Raw genomic sequence first — 15087 nt, 5'->3', positions numbered from 1 at the left:
TTTTACCTATGTAACAAACCTGCACATCCTGCACATGTAGCCTGGAACTTAAAATTAAATTAAATTAAAATTAAAAAGAAAACAGCCCCACCACCATCAAGGAAAGCCTCTTCCCAACCTCCAATTCCAGTTCACTATCTCAGCCTGTCTCATTCCCCTTTTTCTCACTCCCCTCTCCTCCCTGCCCCTTTCCTCACTTTGCCCCCAACTGTCCTCACCATTCCACCCCCACACCTCCAAGCTCACAGCTAGAACTGACCAAAGGCCCAGTTATTCATTTACAAAGTCCATGTCCAGAACTGTACCAGCCTCAGCGGTGTGGAACAAATCAGTGTGGCCAGCTCCATTGTGTCGATGCCTCAAGAGATCCAGGCTGGCAGATGGGTTTGGCACATTCTGTACCTGCCAGCCACACAGAGCCTCCAGCCTACTTCTCACTCGACTCCTTACATGACCCTGGTCAGGTACTGTCCCTTCCTTGGGCTTAAATTCCATAGTGTAATATTAGTAAACTGGGCTAAATGATCCTAAGGACCTTGCTAGCTCTGATGCACCTTGATCTTGCATCCAATTCAGTTCACTCTGTAATAAATAATCAGAATAACCATAGTAATTTTTAAATAGCTAACGTTTATTGTGTACTGTATGCTAAGCACTATTCTATGCATTTCATGTGACTGTTTAACATTCATAACACCACTTATCATGCAGACATCATTTACTGCCCCAATTTACAGTGAACTGGAGCTCCGAGAATTAAGTTGATTTATCCACAGTCTCAGGCTGCCAAGTGTCCAAGCTGTGCTACTTCCAAGCTGCCCGACCCAGACCTGAGCTCTTAACCTCTCAATGGGCATCCAGGTCGAAAGCAGAATCTCTGGCTCAAGTGCCGACTGCCCAGCTGAGTTTCAGAACTCCACCATGCACCCAACTGCTCCTCCAGGGCTTCCCTATGGATGTGTTGCAGGCTCCGAAATGTCACACAGCCGCGCCGCATCCTCATCCTACACATGCTCCTGCTTGTCCCTGGCATCTGCCATTCTCAATGTCATTCACTAGCCTAAATGATACCTTCGAATCAGAGGAAGGCACCCCTCCCTCCAGGGATACGGGCCCACACCTGGTCTCAGGGACCTGTTAGTGAAGGCACAGTCTATACAGCCCAGACCAGTGCCCCTGATGCCATCGTCTTCCAATTTACTCGGGGCAGACACCGATATTCATCCTTAATACCTTCTCTCTCTCTCTCTCTCTCTCTCTCTCTCTCTCTCTCTCTCTCAAGCTCTCTCTATCCTGTTTCTTCAGGGGGCCAGAGTCTCCAGGGAACAAGGTCCCAGAAATGATGCCATCTCTCACCCTCTGGAAAAAACATGGCCCAGGACAGAAGCCACTGGACTCCCAGACCTCTGCTGAAAGAAGAGGTGTAATGTCAGGACTAGGGTGGCTAAGCGCCCAAGCTGACCCCACCAAAAGTGCAGGGTGGTTGAGGTGTTCACAGACTCGGCCACTGGGGCCACAAGGAAGGGGCTCGGAGGTCCCACTGCCCTTGCATTCCACAGGAAGACCCAGTTGTTGGCATGACCTGAGAGGTTTCTGGGACCACGCCGTGGAAAGGCGTCTAGTCCCAGTGTGAGGGGGAAGAGCGGCGCCTGAAGCTCAACTTCCGAGACTCTGCTGAATCTACCCTTCCTTTAGAGCGCGCAGCCACCAGGTGGCAGCCGAGGCCACGGGCAGGCAGAAGAGCTCTCTAAACTGAAGGCCTGCCAGGCAGCAGCGTTCCGAAGGGCTCCCAGGACCTTCAACCAGAAAGAGAGAGAGAGTGAGCATATGCGCATGTGTATGTCTGCGCCCGTGCAGGGAGGAGGGGTGTGAACAGACACTGCTGGACGGATGGCTGGAGTTTAGTCCCTTCCTTCGGGACTCTCCACCACTCCTTCGGCTTCCCTTCTCCTGCCCAGCCCTGTCCTGGGTGCACAGAGAAGGAAGTCACTCCATTCCTGCCCTTGAGGAGCTCCCAGACCCGGGGCAGGAGCGGGATGCAGACAACTAGACAGCACCCTGGGGTGAGTGGAGTGAGTGGAGCAGGTGGGGTGGGTGCAAAAAGAGGGAGGAGCAGGGGCTGAAGTTGCCCAGAGGAAGTGCTGAACCCAGGAGTGGGAAAAGGAGCGTCTGGGAAGAAATGGTATCTACGTTGATCATGGAGGGCTTTCTGGCAAGTCTCAGGAGCAATAACAACACGGATGTCATCTCTGTTTCCTCCCAGCAGCGGTGCAAGGAATGTACTACAGAGCCAATTTTACTGGCAAAGGAGGAATGGAGGATCTGAAAGGCTAAGGGATCCCACAGGCAGTGAGGAGCAGGTCTGGAATTTGAACCAATCGGCATGATTCCCAAGCTCAAGCTTTTGGCCACCGTCCGCACTGCCAGGGACAGAAAAAAAAACCTGGGAGGAGAGCCAAGCCAAGCTGGGGAGTCAGGACCTCCCAGCCAGGTCTGGATGGGAGGTAGGTGCCTCCACCCTGGTCCCAGAGCAAGTTCTGCTGGCTTCAGCCACCTGACTTGCCTGTGAAGTTGGGCAAAGAGGCCAGAGCAGACTGTGTGTGATTCTGGCCCCACCCCCAGCACCTCTACCCCCACCTTTACTACCCCTAGGCTGCGGGAAGAGGCTTTGCCCAGCAATAGCCCTGATCTGATGGCTGCTTGAAGCACAGATAGTATTTCTGCACATGTCACTCTGAGTATGAGGGCAGTAATCTTGAAACTCCCCGTGACCACCTGGCACTCTGGAGATGGAACTCCACAGCCTGTTTTCAAAGCCAATTCCTGGTTGGAAGCTCCTCTTCAAGTCTAACAGAAGTAAGCAGTGCTGCAGTCTCCCTTCAACTATTGCTGGGTGGAGGCTTTTCTTTCCTGCGTGAGTTTGGGTATTATCTCTAATGTAACCCTATGAAACTTACACGTTTTAGGTGGGAGAGGGGAAAACAAGGTGCGAGCCCTGTTCCAGGAAGAGCAAAAATGTCTTCAACAGTAAGACATCCTGGTCTGAGAGCCAGGGCTTGGGGCAGCCTGTGGTCCTGGCAGAGAGCTGGTGGAAGGGACCACGGAGAGATGATGCCACACACAGAAGTGAGACCAATGAGATCGTGGGAATTGCCCGGCCAAGGGCTGACATCAAGGAAGCTTGGGAGTCAGGGGACAGCTGGGAAGGGAACAACCAACAGAACCAGCTGGAAACTGAAAAGGGATGAAAGGGAGAAAGAGGAGGTGGGCACTGAGCTCAGGTGGAGGAGGAGGAAGGGAGACAGGACAGAGAGAGGCAGAAGATAAGACAAAAACAGAGGCGGAGAGACCGAGAAACAGGGAGACAGAGATGGATGGAGGCTGGGAAAGACAAAGAGGAGACAGGCCTGGGCAGGAGAGGTCGTATGTGTGGAGAAAAGGTTGGGAAGAGAGCAGGAAAGAGAGAAGGAGCACAGGGGTTTGGGGGTTCCCACCGGACCCAGCCCACCCCTCCTGCAGGCTGGGTTTCTCCCTTGTCAGCCACTTACGGAGCTCAGGATCCTCTCCCTCAGTGCTAGGGGCTGAGAGCTCGCCTCCAGCCCCGCCCTAGTCCGGAGGCTCCCCCTCCCCAGGCCCTCGGAGGCCGCCCCTGAGACTGGCTGTGCAGCGATAGATGGTGGGGGCCCAGCTGGTGCGTTATCAGCCTTCTCCAGGAGCGCGCCTGAGCCACTCCGTGGCTGCCAGTCTGAGATTAGGCCCCCGGAGGGTCATTAAGCACCACCCTGGCCTGGGCCCAGCCTCCTTTCCCTCCTCGATCTGGCCAGGCTGGCAGGTGGGAATGAGCGATAAGGATTGGGGGTCTCAGCGGTTCTGGGGCCAGCAGCTTCCTGCTCCCAGCCCCCGATCGGGGCAGGAACATGGGGTGAGGGTGAGGGGCTGTAAGGTCAGTGCCGGCCCAGTCCCTGCAGGAGCCCCCTGGGTTCCCACTCTCTTAGATCTGCCCATATTGAGCAAGACAGAATGAGAAGGGGGACAAGGAGGCTCTTAGAGAGGCCCCAGACAGCTGCTGGGGAGCAAGGTAAGCCCGGGCAGAAGCAGGCTTCTCCTGGCAAAACCTCACAGGTGTGAGGAGCTGGGATTCACTTGCTACAGGGAGACAGGGAGGGTGGCTCTCCCTTCTGGCCCTGGCAGGCTGGTGGGGTGACCTGACTCGAACACACTCCCACCCCCCAGGGACAACTGACGGCAGAGCTGGGAGGAAATGTGGCCTCATGAAAGGAGAATCAGATCCGGCAGTCAGAAGCTTCCCACCAGGAGGCAGGAAAGGAAGAGGGGGCTGTTTGTGCCCTAGCAGAGGCCTGACCCTCTAGGAACCTCTGTCTCTCCTTCAGTGAGTGGAGAAGCGGGACTGGCTGCTGGCCTGGCTTTGCCCTCTGGTCTAATCAAGGAAGACTTCCCAGAAGAGGAGGAACCTTGGCTGGGTCAAGAAAAAACAATGGACAGAGTTTAAACGGGCAGAGGTGGGGTGAAAAGGCGTGAGTCACAGAAAGCCACGTAAGCAAAAGCCTAGAGTAGAAATCACAAGCTGCAGTTCATTAAGTTGAAGCCCTGAGAGGGGAGGTGACTTGTCTCAAGACACACAGAAAGGCAGGGATAGGCCTGCAGCAAAGCTGCTGCTCCCCCACCCCCAGGCCTCTTCCCTCTGCTGCTGTCTGCATCCTAAACCCAATGAGGTGAGAAGAGATTATTTCCATTTAAGATGAGTCTTCCCCAGTGATACTTGATAAAGCCTAGAATAGCAAAAGAATGGCCATAACATGGAACAAGGGGGCTGTGACAGGCTGAGGCAAATGGCAAAGGGAGACCTTTGGGACAAGGTGGATGGCCTCCTACCTTCTGGCCCCACTTCTCTGGATCTGGGAATTATCCTGGGTGAGTCCATCTCAGATTACCACCCAGGACAGAGACAGAAGCTGTTCCCATAAGGCCAACAGTCACAGAGGTGAGGGGCCCCCAGGTTCCGCCAGCCTGGCGAGGCGTGCCTCCCCTCTGCCTTGCTCCTACTAGGACCCAGTTTCCTGATCCTCCCGTCCCTACCCCGACTCCCACTCCAGGACTGGGCGTTGGGCGAGGCAGGCATAGGCAAGGACTGGGCTCTCCTCCAGCTCTGCCATGAGACTGGCCAAATCTTCCATGGAGAGAAAGCTCAGCTCAGAGAGGACAGCGGCTTTCCCAAGCTCACACACAAGTTGGCAGAGGACCCAGGACTCAGATCTGGGCTTCCTGAGTCTCAACCCAAGACTCCTTCCTGACACTTCCTATGCCAAAGCCCAGCACAGAGGGGCCACCAGAGGGAGACAGACTAGATCTGTGTGAACCCACGGTGACACCTCCAGCACAGAGGCAAAGGGTGAACGGCACTGTGCAAGGAAAAGCCCAGAGCCTCAGGGATGAAGGGTGCTTTGGGGGCAGGGGCTGGAGCAAGGGTAGAGTGGGTGAGCTCCCCGGCCCATGGGCCTCTGACATCCTCTTCCTTCCCTGCATACATGAAACTGATCAGCAGTGGGGCACCTAGCTCATATCAGGGTCTGCCCTGCCCTGCCCTGCCCTGGGAAGCCGTGCCCGGCTGCTCTGGTTGAAGAAAGGGTTTGGCCTGAGGGGACAAGAAACACCCCACTGGCAGAAATGGGCTCACCTGTCCTGGTCTTCCTGCCTCCCAATTCTCCCACGTGTCATCAGACACTCCCATTTGAGGGTGCTTCACTCTCAAACACCAGAAAAGACCCCAACCCTCTCTTACCCTCACCCTGGCCACACACTCTCAGCCCCTCCCCAGCCTGGGCCCCCTCGGTCCCAGCTGCCCTGTGGGTACAGGGGCTTCCTGGATAATCCCCCAAAGCCACTATGACAAGTCGGAAGACGATTGTCGTGATTCAGAAAGCAAGATGGGGACTCACTGGAAGCCTGAGGGGCTGTTGCTGGGCCTCAGCCTCAGAAATACAAAAAGTCTTTATTTCACAGGATTTGGGGCCGTTTCCACAGTTATGGGGAAGGACATGTGAGCAGGATGGGAGGTGCTGAGCTGACTGTCCTCTCCAGAAGGCTCTTCTGAGCTGAGCGGGAGACCCCAGGGTCACAGCTGAGCCCCAACCTAGACACAGTCTGAGCTCCAACCTTGGCTGGCTATACTTCAGGGGAGGGGAGGGCCGGCGTTGGGCTGGAGGGAGTCAGCCCACTATTGCAGATTCCACACAAAGAAGGAGGGGGCTTGGGTGGTAGCACTGGACATCCATCCCAGGTGCCTGGGAGTCTTGGGGTTGGAGCCACAGACAAGGTTACATCGGAGTGCTGCGGACCTTGCCTTCCTCCTCGGGGACATTCTCATAGGCATTCTCATGCTCACTGGACCTGAAAGAAGAAGGCATGGGCCTGGTGGGTCATCGCTCGTCCCATTCTATCCCCTTCTCCCTGCCCCATCCTGCACTTGTGACAGTAATAGCTTCCAGAATAAATACTTGACTCCCAGAAGGGGATCCTCCTGACTACATCTGGGCTTATGCATCTGAGTCTGGAGGCCTCTCAGCATCCCCTCCCTGACACCTATCTCCCTCCTCCTGTGGACTGCTCTACCAGTGGGTCCTACTGAGCCCATCCCCCATGGAGCCCATCCCCTGCAGAGCCCATGCTCCACTAAGCCCATTCCCCAATGAGCTCCATCTCCCACTGAGCCCATCCCCCACTGAACCCATCCCCCACTGAACCCATCCCCCACTGAACCCATCCCCCACTGAACCCATCCCCCACTGAGTCCATCCCCCACTGAGTCCATCTCCCCACTGAACCCATCCTCCATTGAACCCATCCCCCACTGAGCCCATCCCCTGCTGAGTCCATCCCCCACAGAACTCCATCCCACACTGAGCCCATCTCACACTGAGCCCATCTCCCACTGAGCCCATCCCCCACTGAGTCCATCCCCCACCGAGCCCATCCCCCACCGAGCCCATCCCCCACTAAACCTATCTCCCAGCAAGCTCCATCCTCCATCTGAAGCTCCATCCTCCACCAAGCTCCATCCCCCACTAAACTCATCCCCCTGAGCTCCATCCTCCACTGAACCCATCTCCACTGAGTCCATCCCCCACTGAGTCCATCTCCCACTGAACCCATCCCCTACTGAGTCCATCCCCCACTTAGTCCATCCCCCACTGAGTCCATCCCTCACTGAACCCATCCCCCACTGAGCTCCATCCCCTACTGAACCTATTCCTCACTGAGTCCATCCCCCACTGAGTCCATCCCCCAGTGAGCCCATCCCCCACTGAGCTGTATCATCTACTGAGCTTTCCCTTCACTGAGTCCCTCACTCATTTGTCCCTTCCGCCATTGAACCCCTTGTCCCCATGGTACCCACTGCCCTATGAGTCCCCTCCCCTGCGCTGAACCCTACCCTCCCAAGTCTCTGTCCCCTTCCGGAGCCCTCGCCCCACACAGAGGCTGCGTTTCCCCCACAGAGCCCTGCAATTCTCACAAAGCCCGCATTGCCTCACTAGCTTTTGCCCACATGAGTCCCGGTCCTCCCCAGCCACCTCCCCCTAGCAGGTTCTCCTTAGGCCCTGGGAGCAACACAGGGCAGCCATGCACTGCACCTCACCTGAAACTGGCCGCCATTGAAGAGTACCTTCCATCCGTTCCCACCAGGACTCCATCTGCCTTGTTTCCGACGGTCAGGATCATGTGCGCAGGCTCCCTGGGGACAGGACTCATCAGTGGGGCTCCTCAGTGGGGCCCTTCTCATCTAAGCAGACCCTATTCTGGGTCCTGGTTCTCACAAGCCCGAAGGCCAGCAACTGCCCTTCCCAGAGCTGTGTGCAGCGGGGCCTGTCAGTCACGGCTTCTGGCCCCACCCATGGGGTCTCACACTTTCTCCCCACTCCATGGTGGGGGGCCAAATATTTGCAAAAGACTTATCCTGAGTCCAAAGCCCTCAGTTCAGCCTCCACAGCAGGCCCTGCAGGATGCAGTGTCTGCCTCAAATTTCCCCCGGTCATGCCTTGGGCAGTGGGCACAGATGTGGTTGGTGGCCCTTCAGGCAGAGCTGGGGCAGGTGGAGAAAGCATCTGAAGAGCATCCAATGAAAAGCTCCTTGCCTCTTACTCAAGTTTAAACCCCCTGCAATGTGGGCTCTCCCTGAAACCTCCCAGAAGCTGCTCTCACGAGGGTCACAGGGAACCGAACACCTGCTCATTTCCTTAGACATCCCACAGGCGCCCCAGACTTCATATGTCTCCAATTAAACAGTTGCCCCTACATTTGCTCGTCCTCCTGTGTTCTGGGCCTTGGTGAGTGATCCCCCATGAGAAACCTCAATGCCATACCTGCCTTCCTCCCGTCGGGTCCACTGCTGCCTGTGACCACCAACTCCCAGGGTGCCTACCTCCTAGACAGCGCTCTTCACTTCATCCTCTTGGCCACCGCTACAGTCCAGACCCCCTCCTGACCTCATGCCGACCCCCTCACCACTCTCCAGGCCTGCAGACTGGAGATGTCCCCACCGCCACCGTGCATATGCCATGAGGCAGCCAGGGTCATTCTGCTAAGGCCGTGTCTCATCCCGAAACTGGCTTAAAAACTTGTCACGGAGGCAGGGCACGGTGGGTTACGCCTGTAATCCCAGCACTTTGGGAAGCCGAGGCAGGCAGATCACGAGGTCAGGAGTTGGAGACCAGCCTGGCCAACATGGTGAAACCCGTCTCTACTAAAAATACGAAAATTAGCTGATAGTGGTGTCAGGAGCCTGTAATCCCAGCTGCTCAGGAGGCTGGGGCAGGAGAACCACTTGAACCCAGGAGGCGGAGGTTGCAGTGAGCCAAGATCAAGCCTAAAGCCACTGCACTCCAGCCTGGGCAACAAGAGCAAAACTCCAGCTCCAAAAAAAAACAAAAACAAAAACAAAAAATAACAAAAAAAAACTTGTCACCGGATTCCTACTCACTTAGGTAAAGCCCAAAGCTCAGGTCATTCATGTGTAAGAGCCTGGTTGGCCTGGCCTGCCCACCTCACCAGCCTCATCTCAGGTGTCTCCATGCCTTTCTCCACCCACTGAGCCACTGGTGTTTCCTCAGCAACCCTGCATGGGGCTAGCACTCAAGCCACCAGGCCACCTTTGTGAGATCTGGGAAGAAATGCCCTTGGGACAGAGGCAGCCTTGCCTGAGGGTCCTGATCTAGTGAGTGCAGACTGAGTTGGATTTCAGCCCACCCGCTCTTCACCTGTGTATGTCTGTCCCCAGCAGCCCTGGTGCCATACCCCTAACTCAGGACCTGGATGTACCCTTCCCTCAACCGCAGTGCTCTTCCCGCACCACTCTATCCTGATAGTGACTCCTCCTCGTTCTTCAGGTTTCAGGATAAACGTGCAATGGGGAAGCCTTCTCTGACCACCCCAGACCGGGTCAGGCCCTGCAGTGTCCTCTGCACTCTCCCTCAGCAGCAACTCTTGAACTTCTGACAGCTCACTCTAGTCTGAGCCTATGAGGGCAGGAGGTGTGTCTGTCCCATGCCCTCTCTGTACCACAGCTGACCCACCAGGAGGGACCACCCCTTCTAGAGGTCCTTACAGCCCCCATCACAGGCTGGGCTGCTATCCTGGCTCTGCAGAAACACAAAGACTCCAAGAAGAGAAGCCGTTTCTCCAAAGCTCACAGGGAGCGGGCACTAGAGCTGTGGGGCCCACAGAGCCCAGGTCTGGGAGCCAGCAAGCCTAGGCTCTCATTCCGACTGTCACCAACCCACCCTATGACCTTGAGCCTCAGTTTCCCTTCCACACACGGAGAGGTTTGGACACAGGGTTTCTGAGGGCCTTCTCACTGCTACTAGAGCAAGAGCAGTGGTCCTGGGCCCACCCTGCCTGCTCAGGGGCCCTTGGGCAGCACTCACGGTTCCTCCTGGCACCAGAAGTGGTTGACTGCAAAGGCGATTGCCACGAGGACCAGGAACACAGCCACCGCGATGAGGCCCTGCATCCAGGGCTGAAGGTTCCCCAGGCCTAAAAAAGGGAGAGGGGCTGTAGCAGACGGGGCCACAGTGGGGCTGCATGTGCAGGAGAGCGAGGGGCCTCACTCCCCAAGGGCCCCGCCTGTGCTGAAGGCCCTCAGCCAGCTGCCAGGATGAAGGAGACATTGTGGGGAGGCAGGGGTGGGATATGGCCCATCTGACCCACTCAAGCATCTTAAGCTCCACTGAGCTTAGGAAAAGGAGGGAGTTGGAGGAATGACAGAGGCTCAGAGAGAAAGGAGTTGGAAGGAGTGAGAAGCCAAGGAGGGAAGAGCCTCAGAGTGCTGTATCTGAGATCTAGGCATCCCAGAGCCTCTTTCCCTCCCCAAGGGGAGTCACATGCAGGGCTCAGGGAGTACCTGGGCCCCAGGGACCAAAGGGCAGCCCCCTGGACAGCCAACCTAGGCCTTGCAGCTGGGAGTGGCTCCCAGAAGGCTGAAGAGGACCCAGAGCTGACAAGACTGGTCTGGGATCTAGAAGATCCTGTTCTGTAGCGAGAGGTTTCTCTGGTGGTAAGAAGTGTATGAGAGTGGGAGACTCTCAGGGCTGCTCAGCTGGGGAGATCTGGGGTGCCTGGGGTACCCAGAGAGAGGAGTGGACCAGGACATCTTTAGAGGGGCAGAACGGAGGGGTGAGCTCTTCTCTGGGTCTTGGGGACCAGGAAAGAAACCCCAAAACCTGAGCTGCTTTTGGTTCCTCCAGCTGGGTGCCCAGGGACTAGGGTCAGAGATTAGGTTGAGGCCCCAACCATGCACACTTCTCTTTTTTTTTTTTTATTTTTTAATAGAGACAGGGCCTTACTATTTTGCCCAGGCTAGTCTCAAACTCCTGGGCTCAGGCGATCCAGCCTTGGCCTTCCAAAGTGCTGGGATTACAGGCATGAGCACCAGGTCCCTTCTCTGCTTTTTGACCCTTGACACCAACACAGTCCCTCAAGATTTCCCTGAAGTTCCTGCCTTCAGGCCCCTGCTTCCCCAAAAGACTTTCCTCTTCCCCAGCATCACTGCACTCCATGAGCCTGCAGGAGCTGAGCCCTGCAGAGAAAAGACCGTCAGCATGGAGAGGTCCCAGGACAAAACACAGGTCAGCAGGAGGCTTCGGAGGGGTATTCTGCCTCCAGGCCAGAATACTTGCATCCCTATATTTTGAGGGACCCAGGCTGGACATCAGAAAACCTTCCCCTGGCTCACTCCTGCTCAAATGTCCTCCTTTGAGTCTACCAAAAGCTGTCCTGCTGCGGTGGAGGCCTGACCTCTTCTCCGAGCCTGGCAAATATTGGGAAGGAGGAAGGAGGCTAGGCACTCTCTGGCCTGTAGTGAGGTCAGACCTCCCTTATCTCCAGGGGAAGCAGAAGACACACAGTGTGATTATCCTCGGTTCCACACCTGCCAAAAGCAGTGTTTGGAGTCATTGCTTCCCTAGGGGCTCAGACTGCTCCCTCAGGTCAGCGGTTGCTCAAGCATGGGGAGTTAGGGCTCAACCCTTGGAGGCCCCTCCCTGTTTCCTCCTAGACCCCGCAGCCAATTCCCTCCAGTCACCCCAGGGACCACAGTCCCTGCTCCTCCTCCCTTGTGGGGTTAGCACATACAGCAAAGGGCAGTGCCTGGGGCAGGAGAAAGGTGGTCTGAGCCCTGTCCTTTCTTGCCCTGCTGTGTGACTCAGCCTCTCTGGTCTGCAGTTCCCCAGAGGGCTTCCAAGACCCGGGAGACAGAGTTGAAGCAGACACACATGAGAGCTTGGGGTGGGGGTGGGAGGGGAGCTCTGGAAGCATCTTTGCCAGTCCCCTCTGGACCAAGTCCGACCTGCAGAGTCCCCAGACTCTGGCTGCAGGTGCAGCCTGACAGTGTAGAATGAAAGCCAGACCTTGGCTGTGTTGCTTCACCAGGTGCAAAGCTCTTCTACACCCCTGACCTGGCAGAGCCCCGGGAGGTGGGCAGGGTGGGGCTTATTGTTCTCATTTTATGGGTGAGAAAACTGAGTCTCAGAAAGGGGCAGTGATTTGCTCAAGGTCACACATTAATTCAGGCAGAGCAGGACAAAGAGCTCAGATATTTGGGGAAGTCACACTGGACACTGTTCTCTACCCAAGCCCAAGAGGCTGAGACAAAGCCCAAGCCTTTGAGGGGTGGCTTGGGCCCCATTCTCGCCTGCCTTGTATCCCCGGGCCCCCTGTACTCAGGACCCAGCCACCCGTTGGGCAATGCCTGCTCCTGCCCTGTTCCTCCCCAAGATCCTAGAACCAACATTTCCCTGCTGCTGCCACTTTTCACTCGTTGAAAACAAGTGACAGGCAGAGACTTGGTTCAGAGGTCTCCGCCTTGGGACATTCTTTCAGCTAGCCCAGTCCCTGCTCCCCCTCCAAACTGTAAGTATCAAGGCCCTGGGGAGGGGAGCCAGAACACCACCTATCCGCCCCTCGGGCTCCAGTGCCCAACCCTTTCCTCCTGAGCTACCTTGCTGACAGCTGGCAGGTGGCACTGCTGTGAGCAGGCCCAGAATGAGCAGGCGGAGGGCCAACATGGCTGCAGCAGCTCCTAGCCTTGCTTCTGGCCGCCGGTGTCTGGGCTCCTGGAGCTGCTGTGGCGTCTGTTGGTGTCTGCCTGAAATCAACCTGGGCTCAGTCTGGCCCTGGAGGAGAGGAGCTAGGAAGGAGGAAGGCGAGGGAGGGAGGAGAAATGAAGACGGGGCGTTGGAGAGAACCTGCCCTCCCTTCCATGGTAATGAGCTGCCAGGCCTGGCCTCCCCTGGCCGGTGCCCAGCTCACTTGTGCTGGCATTCGAGGTCATCTTACCGGGGCCAGCTAAGGAGGTGGGTATGAGGACCAAGCAGATGTAGGAGAGCCCCAGCCTCACCTCCATGCCCTGAGCCCCCTTTTCCTGGCAGTGGGGCTGGATTCTAGGGAAAGGGGTGACCATAGTCGCTCCTGCCTTGACTGAGCCCAGTGGGCGGGGCTTCTTGGAAGGCTGACAGTGGGATTAAGAAATGTGCTGGCTGGCTCAGGAGCCTGGGGAAAACCCCAGAAGCCCAGAGAAGGCTCAAAGCTGCCAGACTCCCCCGAGAGCCTAGCCTATTTCCTGTTCTCCCCCCTCACCTGCCCCTACCCCACCCAGCCAAACCCTGGGACTCTAATGCTGGGACACACCACGGCTTCAGTGCCTTCCACGCCCTGGCCCAGCCCAGTAGCTTCCTAAATCCACCCCTTCCTGCAAAGATCTCCAAAGAGAACCTGAAGGTCCCAGTCCCCAGCTTTTACAACCCATGTCAAAGCCCTGACCCAGCCCAGCTGACCTAGGCCCAGTTCGGTTCTTCCTCTTGGCCCCAGATGTGGTCCCTGGAAACCGGGCAGGGCCTCAAAACAAGATACCTCAAAACAAGATACCTTTGGTCAGAGGCTTCAACACCCAACTTCAGATCCATCTCCACCCATGGCAGAGGACAAAATGGGCAAACACAGCCTGCTGTGGGAGACAAAGGACAGACACCCTAGGTGGCAAGGTGCGATCTGGGGCCCGGAAGCCCTGGGCCCACCACCCTCGTAGCCAAAAGCAGCATTGAGGGAGGCACACCTAGCCCCTGGAACAGGGAGGCCCTGGAGCCAGAGCCCTCCAAAAAGGCAAAAGTCTCCCCAGGATCATGTGATGTCCACCTGGCCCTCCAACTCAGGGACTGAGAGTGGCCAGAGTTCCTGTGCAGACCCCTGACCAAGGGTCATGCTGGTCTCCTTGCCCCAGCCCCACCCCAGAAGTATGGGAAGCTGAGATGCTGACTCCCTAGAAACGAGCGGGCCGACTGGAACAAAATCTCATCAGAGACGGAAGGTCCCTAGGAGCCAGCGCCTGAATTGAAGGCCCCTCCACAGCCTGTCTTTCCTGAAGCCACCAAACTCCTATTCATCAGGCCTCCTTGGCAGCCCTTCCCATGGCAGGATGATTCTGCCTTCCTGTTTCAGCGGGAGCACTCAGACATCATGCCTCAGGCCTGCTTCCTGTGTGTGTGGGGTGTGTGTGTGTGGGGTGTGTGGGGGGGGTGTGTGTGGTGGGGGAATGTGTGTTCACATGCGTGTGCAGTTGGGCCCACTGCCATCCAAAGATGGAGTATCTCAAGGTGATCTGGGGGAACTTTGCTTGGAGTTGAGTGATGCCTCCCAAATATGTATATCCTGTCCTCCCTCCCACCCCCAACTTGGTGCCCTCAGAATCTTCTAGCACAGACTGAAGTAAGCACTGTGCATGTTAATGAACAGCCAGAGAATCACTGATTGGAACGTAAGGAATGGGGCTGAATTTAGCAAACATCTACTGGTGACTTCTCCAAGAATTTTAAGGAGGGGAGTCACGTGGTCAGTTTTGCATTTGGGAAAACACCTCTCCAGGAAGTGTGGAGAGGGAAAGAGGCATGCAAAGGCTGGAGAAGAGGAGTCCAGGGATCTGCTATAGTGGCCACAACACCAGTGCCTGGACCTGGGCAGGGAGTGGCTGTGGGAACCGATCTGAGCCCTGTTGAGGAGGTAGAGAAGCCAGGGGGTGGCTGCTGGAACACAGTGCTGAACTGGGAGTGGGTACAGGCAGGAGGCGGGGGTGCAGGTGACTCCCAGGTTTCTGGCGTAGGCAGCTGGGTAGATGCTGGTGCCTCAGCAGGGGCCAGAGCAAGTTTGGGGGATGGGAGGATTGGCGAGCTATAGATTTTGAGGTATTATGCTTGCAGTGCCTGTGGACTTTCCAGAGGGAGACGTCTGGAAGGCTGCAGAATCCCTGGGTCTGGAGTGGGGCATCTGGGAGCCGTCTGCGGCACGGGGATGGTAACTGAGGCCTGGGAGCTCATGGTCTCCCCATTGTGTGTAGCGGGGGTAGCGGTGTCAAGAGGAGAGCATAGAAAGAAAGAGACACGGCCCCAACACATAAAGGTCTTTCAAAGGAGGAAGGGGCAGGAGGAAACAGGAGGAAGCAACCCCAGAAAAGTGGGGTGTCCCAGGAGCCTAGCAAGGAGAGACTTAAGAAAAGGAGGGTGGGGGTCACAGCTGTGCCACTCCCTT

The 15087-nt window shown here is 56.6% G+C and overlaps 1 protein-coding gene and 1 long non-coding RNA gene across 4 annotated transcripts; one reads left to right on the top strand and one right to left on the bottom strand.

The window, feature by feature from the left end:
* Positions 1-1803: 1803 nt before the first annotated feature.
* LOC103224869 (uncharacterized) lies at positions 1804-6542 on the top strand. 3 transcript variants are annotated; one of them, XR_012089677.1, is made up of 4 exons: positions 1805-2063; positions 2267-2504; positions 2653-2914; positions 4234-6542. It is a non-coding gene; the product is annotated as an uncharacterized lncRNA (long non-coding RNA). The 3 variants fall into 3 exon arrangements; XR_005240636.2 differs by having other exon boundaries at positions 1804-2063; positions 2267-2856; XR_005240637.2 differs by having other exon boundaries at positions 1804-2063; positions 2267-2914.
* PDZK1IP1 (PDZK1 interacting protein 1) lies at positions 5960-12758 on the bottom strand. The gene is made up of 4 exons (XM_007978839.3): positions 12509-12758; positions 9939-10047; positions 7655-7750; positions 5960-6408 (listed from the first exon to the last, which is right to left on the bottom strand). Exons 1-4 carry the CDS (start codon positions 12573-12575, stop codon positions 6336-6338), a joined length of 345 nt encoding a protein of 114 aa, XP_007977030.2. The 5' UTR covers positions 12576-12758; the 3' UTR covers positions 5960-6335.
* Positions 12759-15087: the final 2329 nt, after the last annotated feature.

Source organism: Chlorocebus sabaeus, chromosome 20, assembly GCF_047675955.1.
Source record: "Chlorocebus sabaeus isolate Y175 chromosome 20, mChlSab1.0.hap1, whole genome shotgun sequence".
Taxonomy (NCBI): Eukaryota; Metazoa; Chordata; class Mammalia; order Primates; family Cercopithecidae; genus Chlorocebus; species Chlorocebus sabaeus.
Note: the sequence above shows the minus strand (reverse complement) of the source record. Positions and strands in the feature narration are given on the sequence as shown.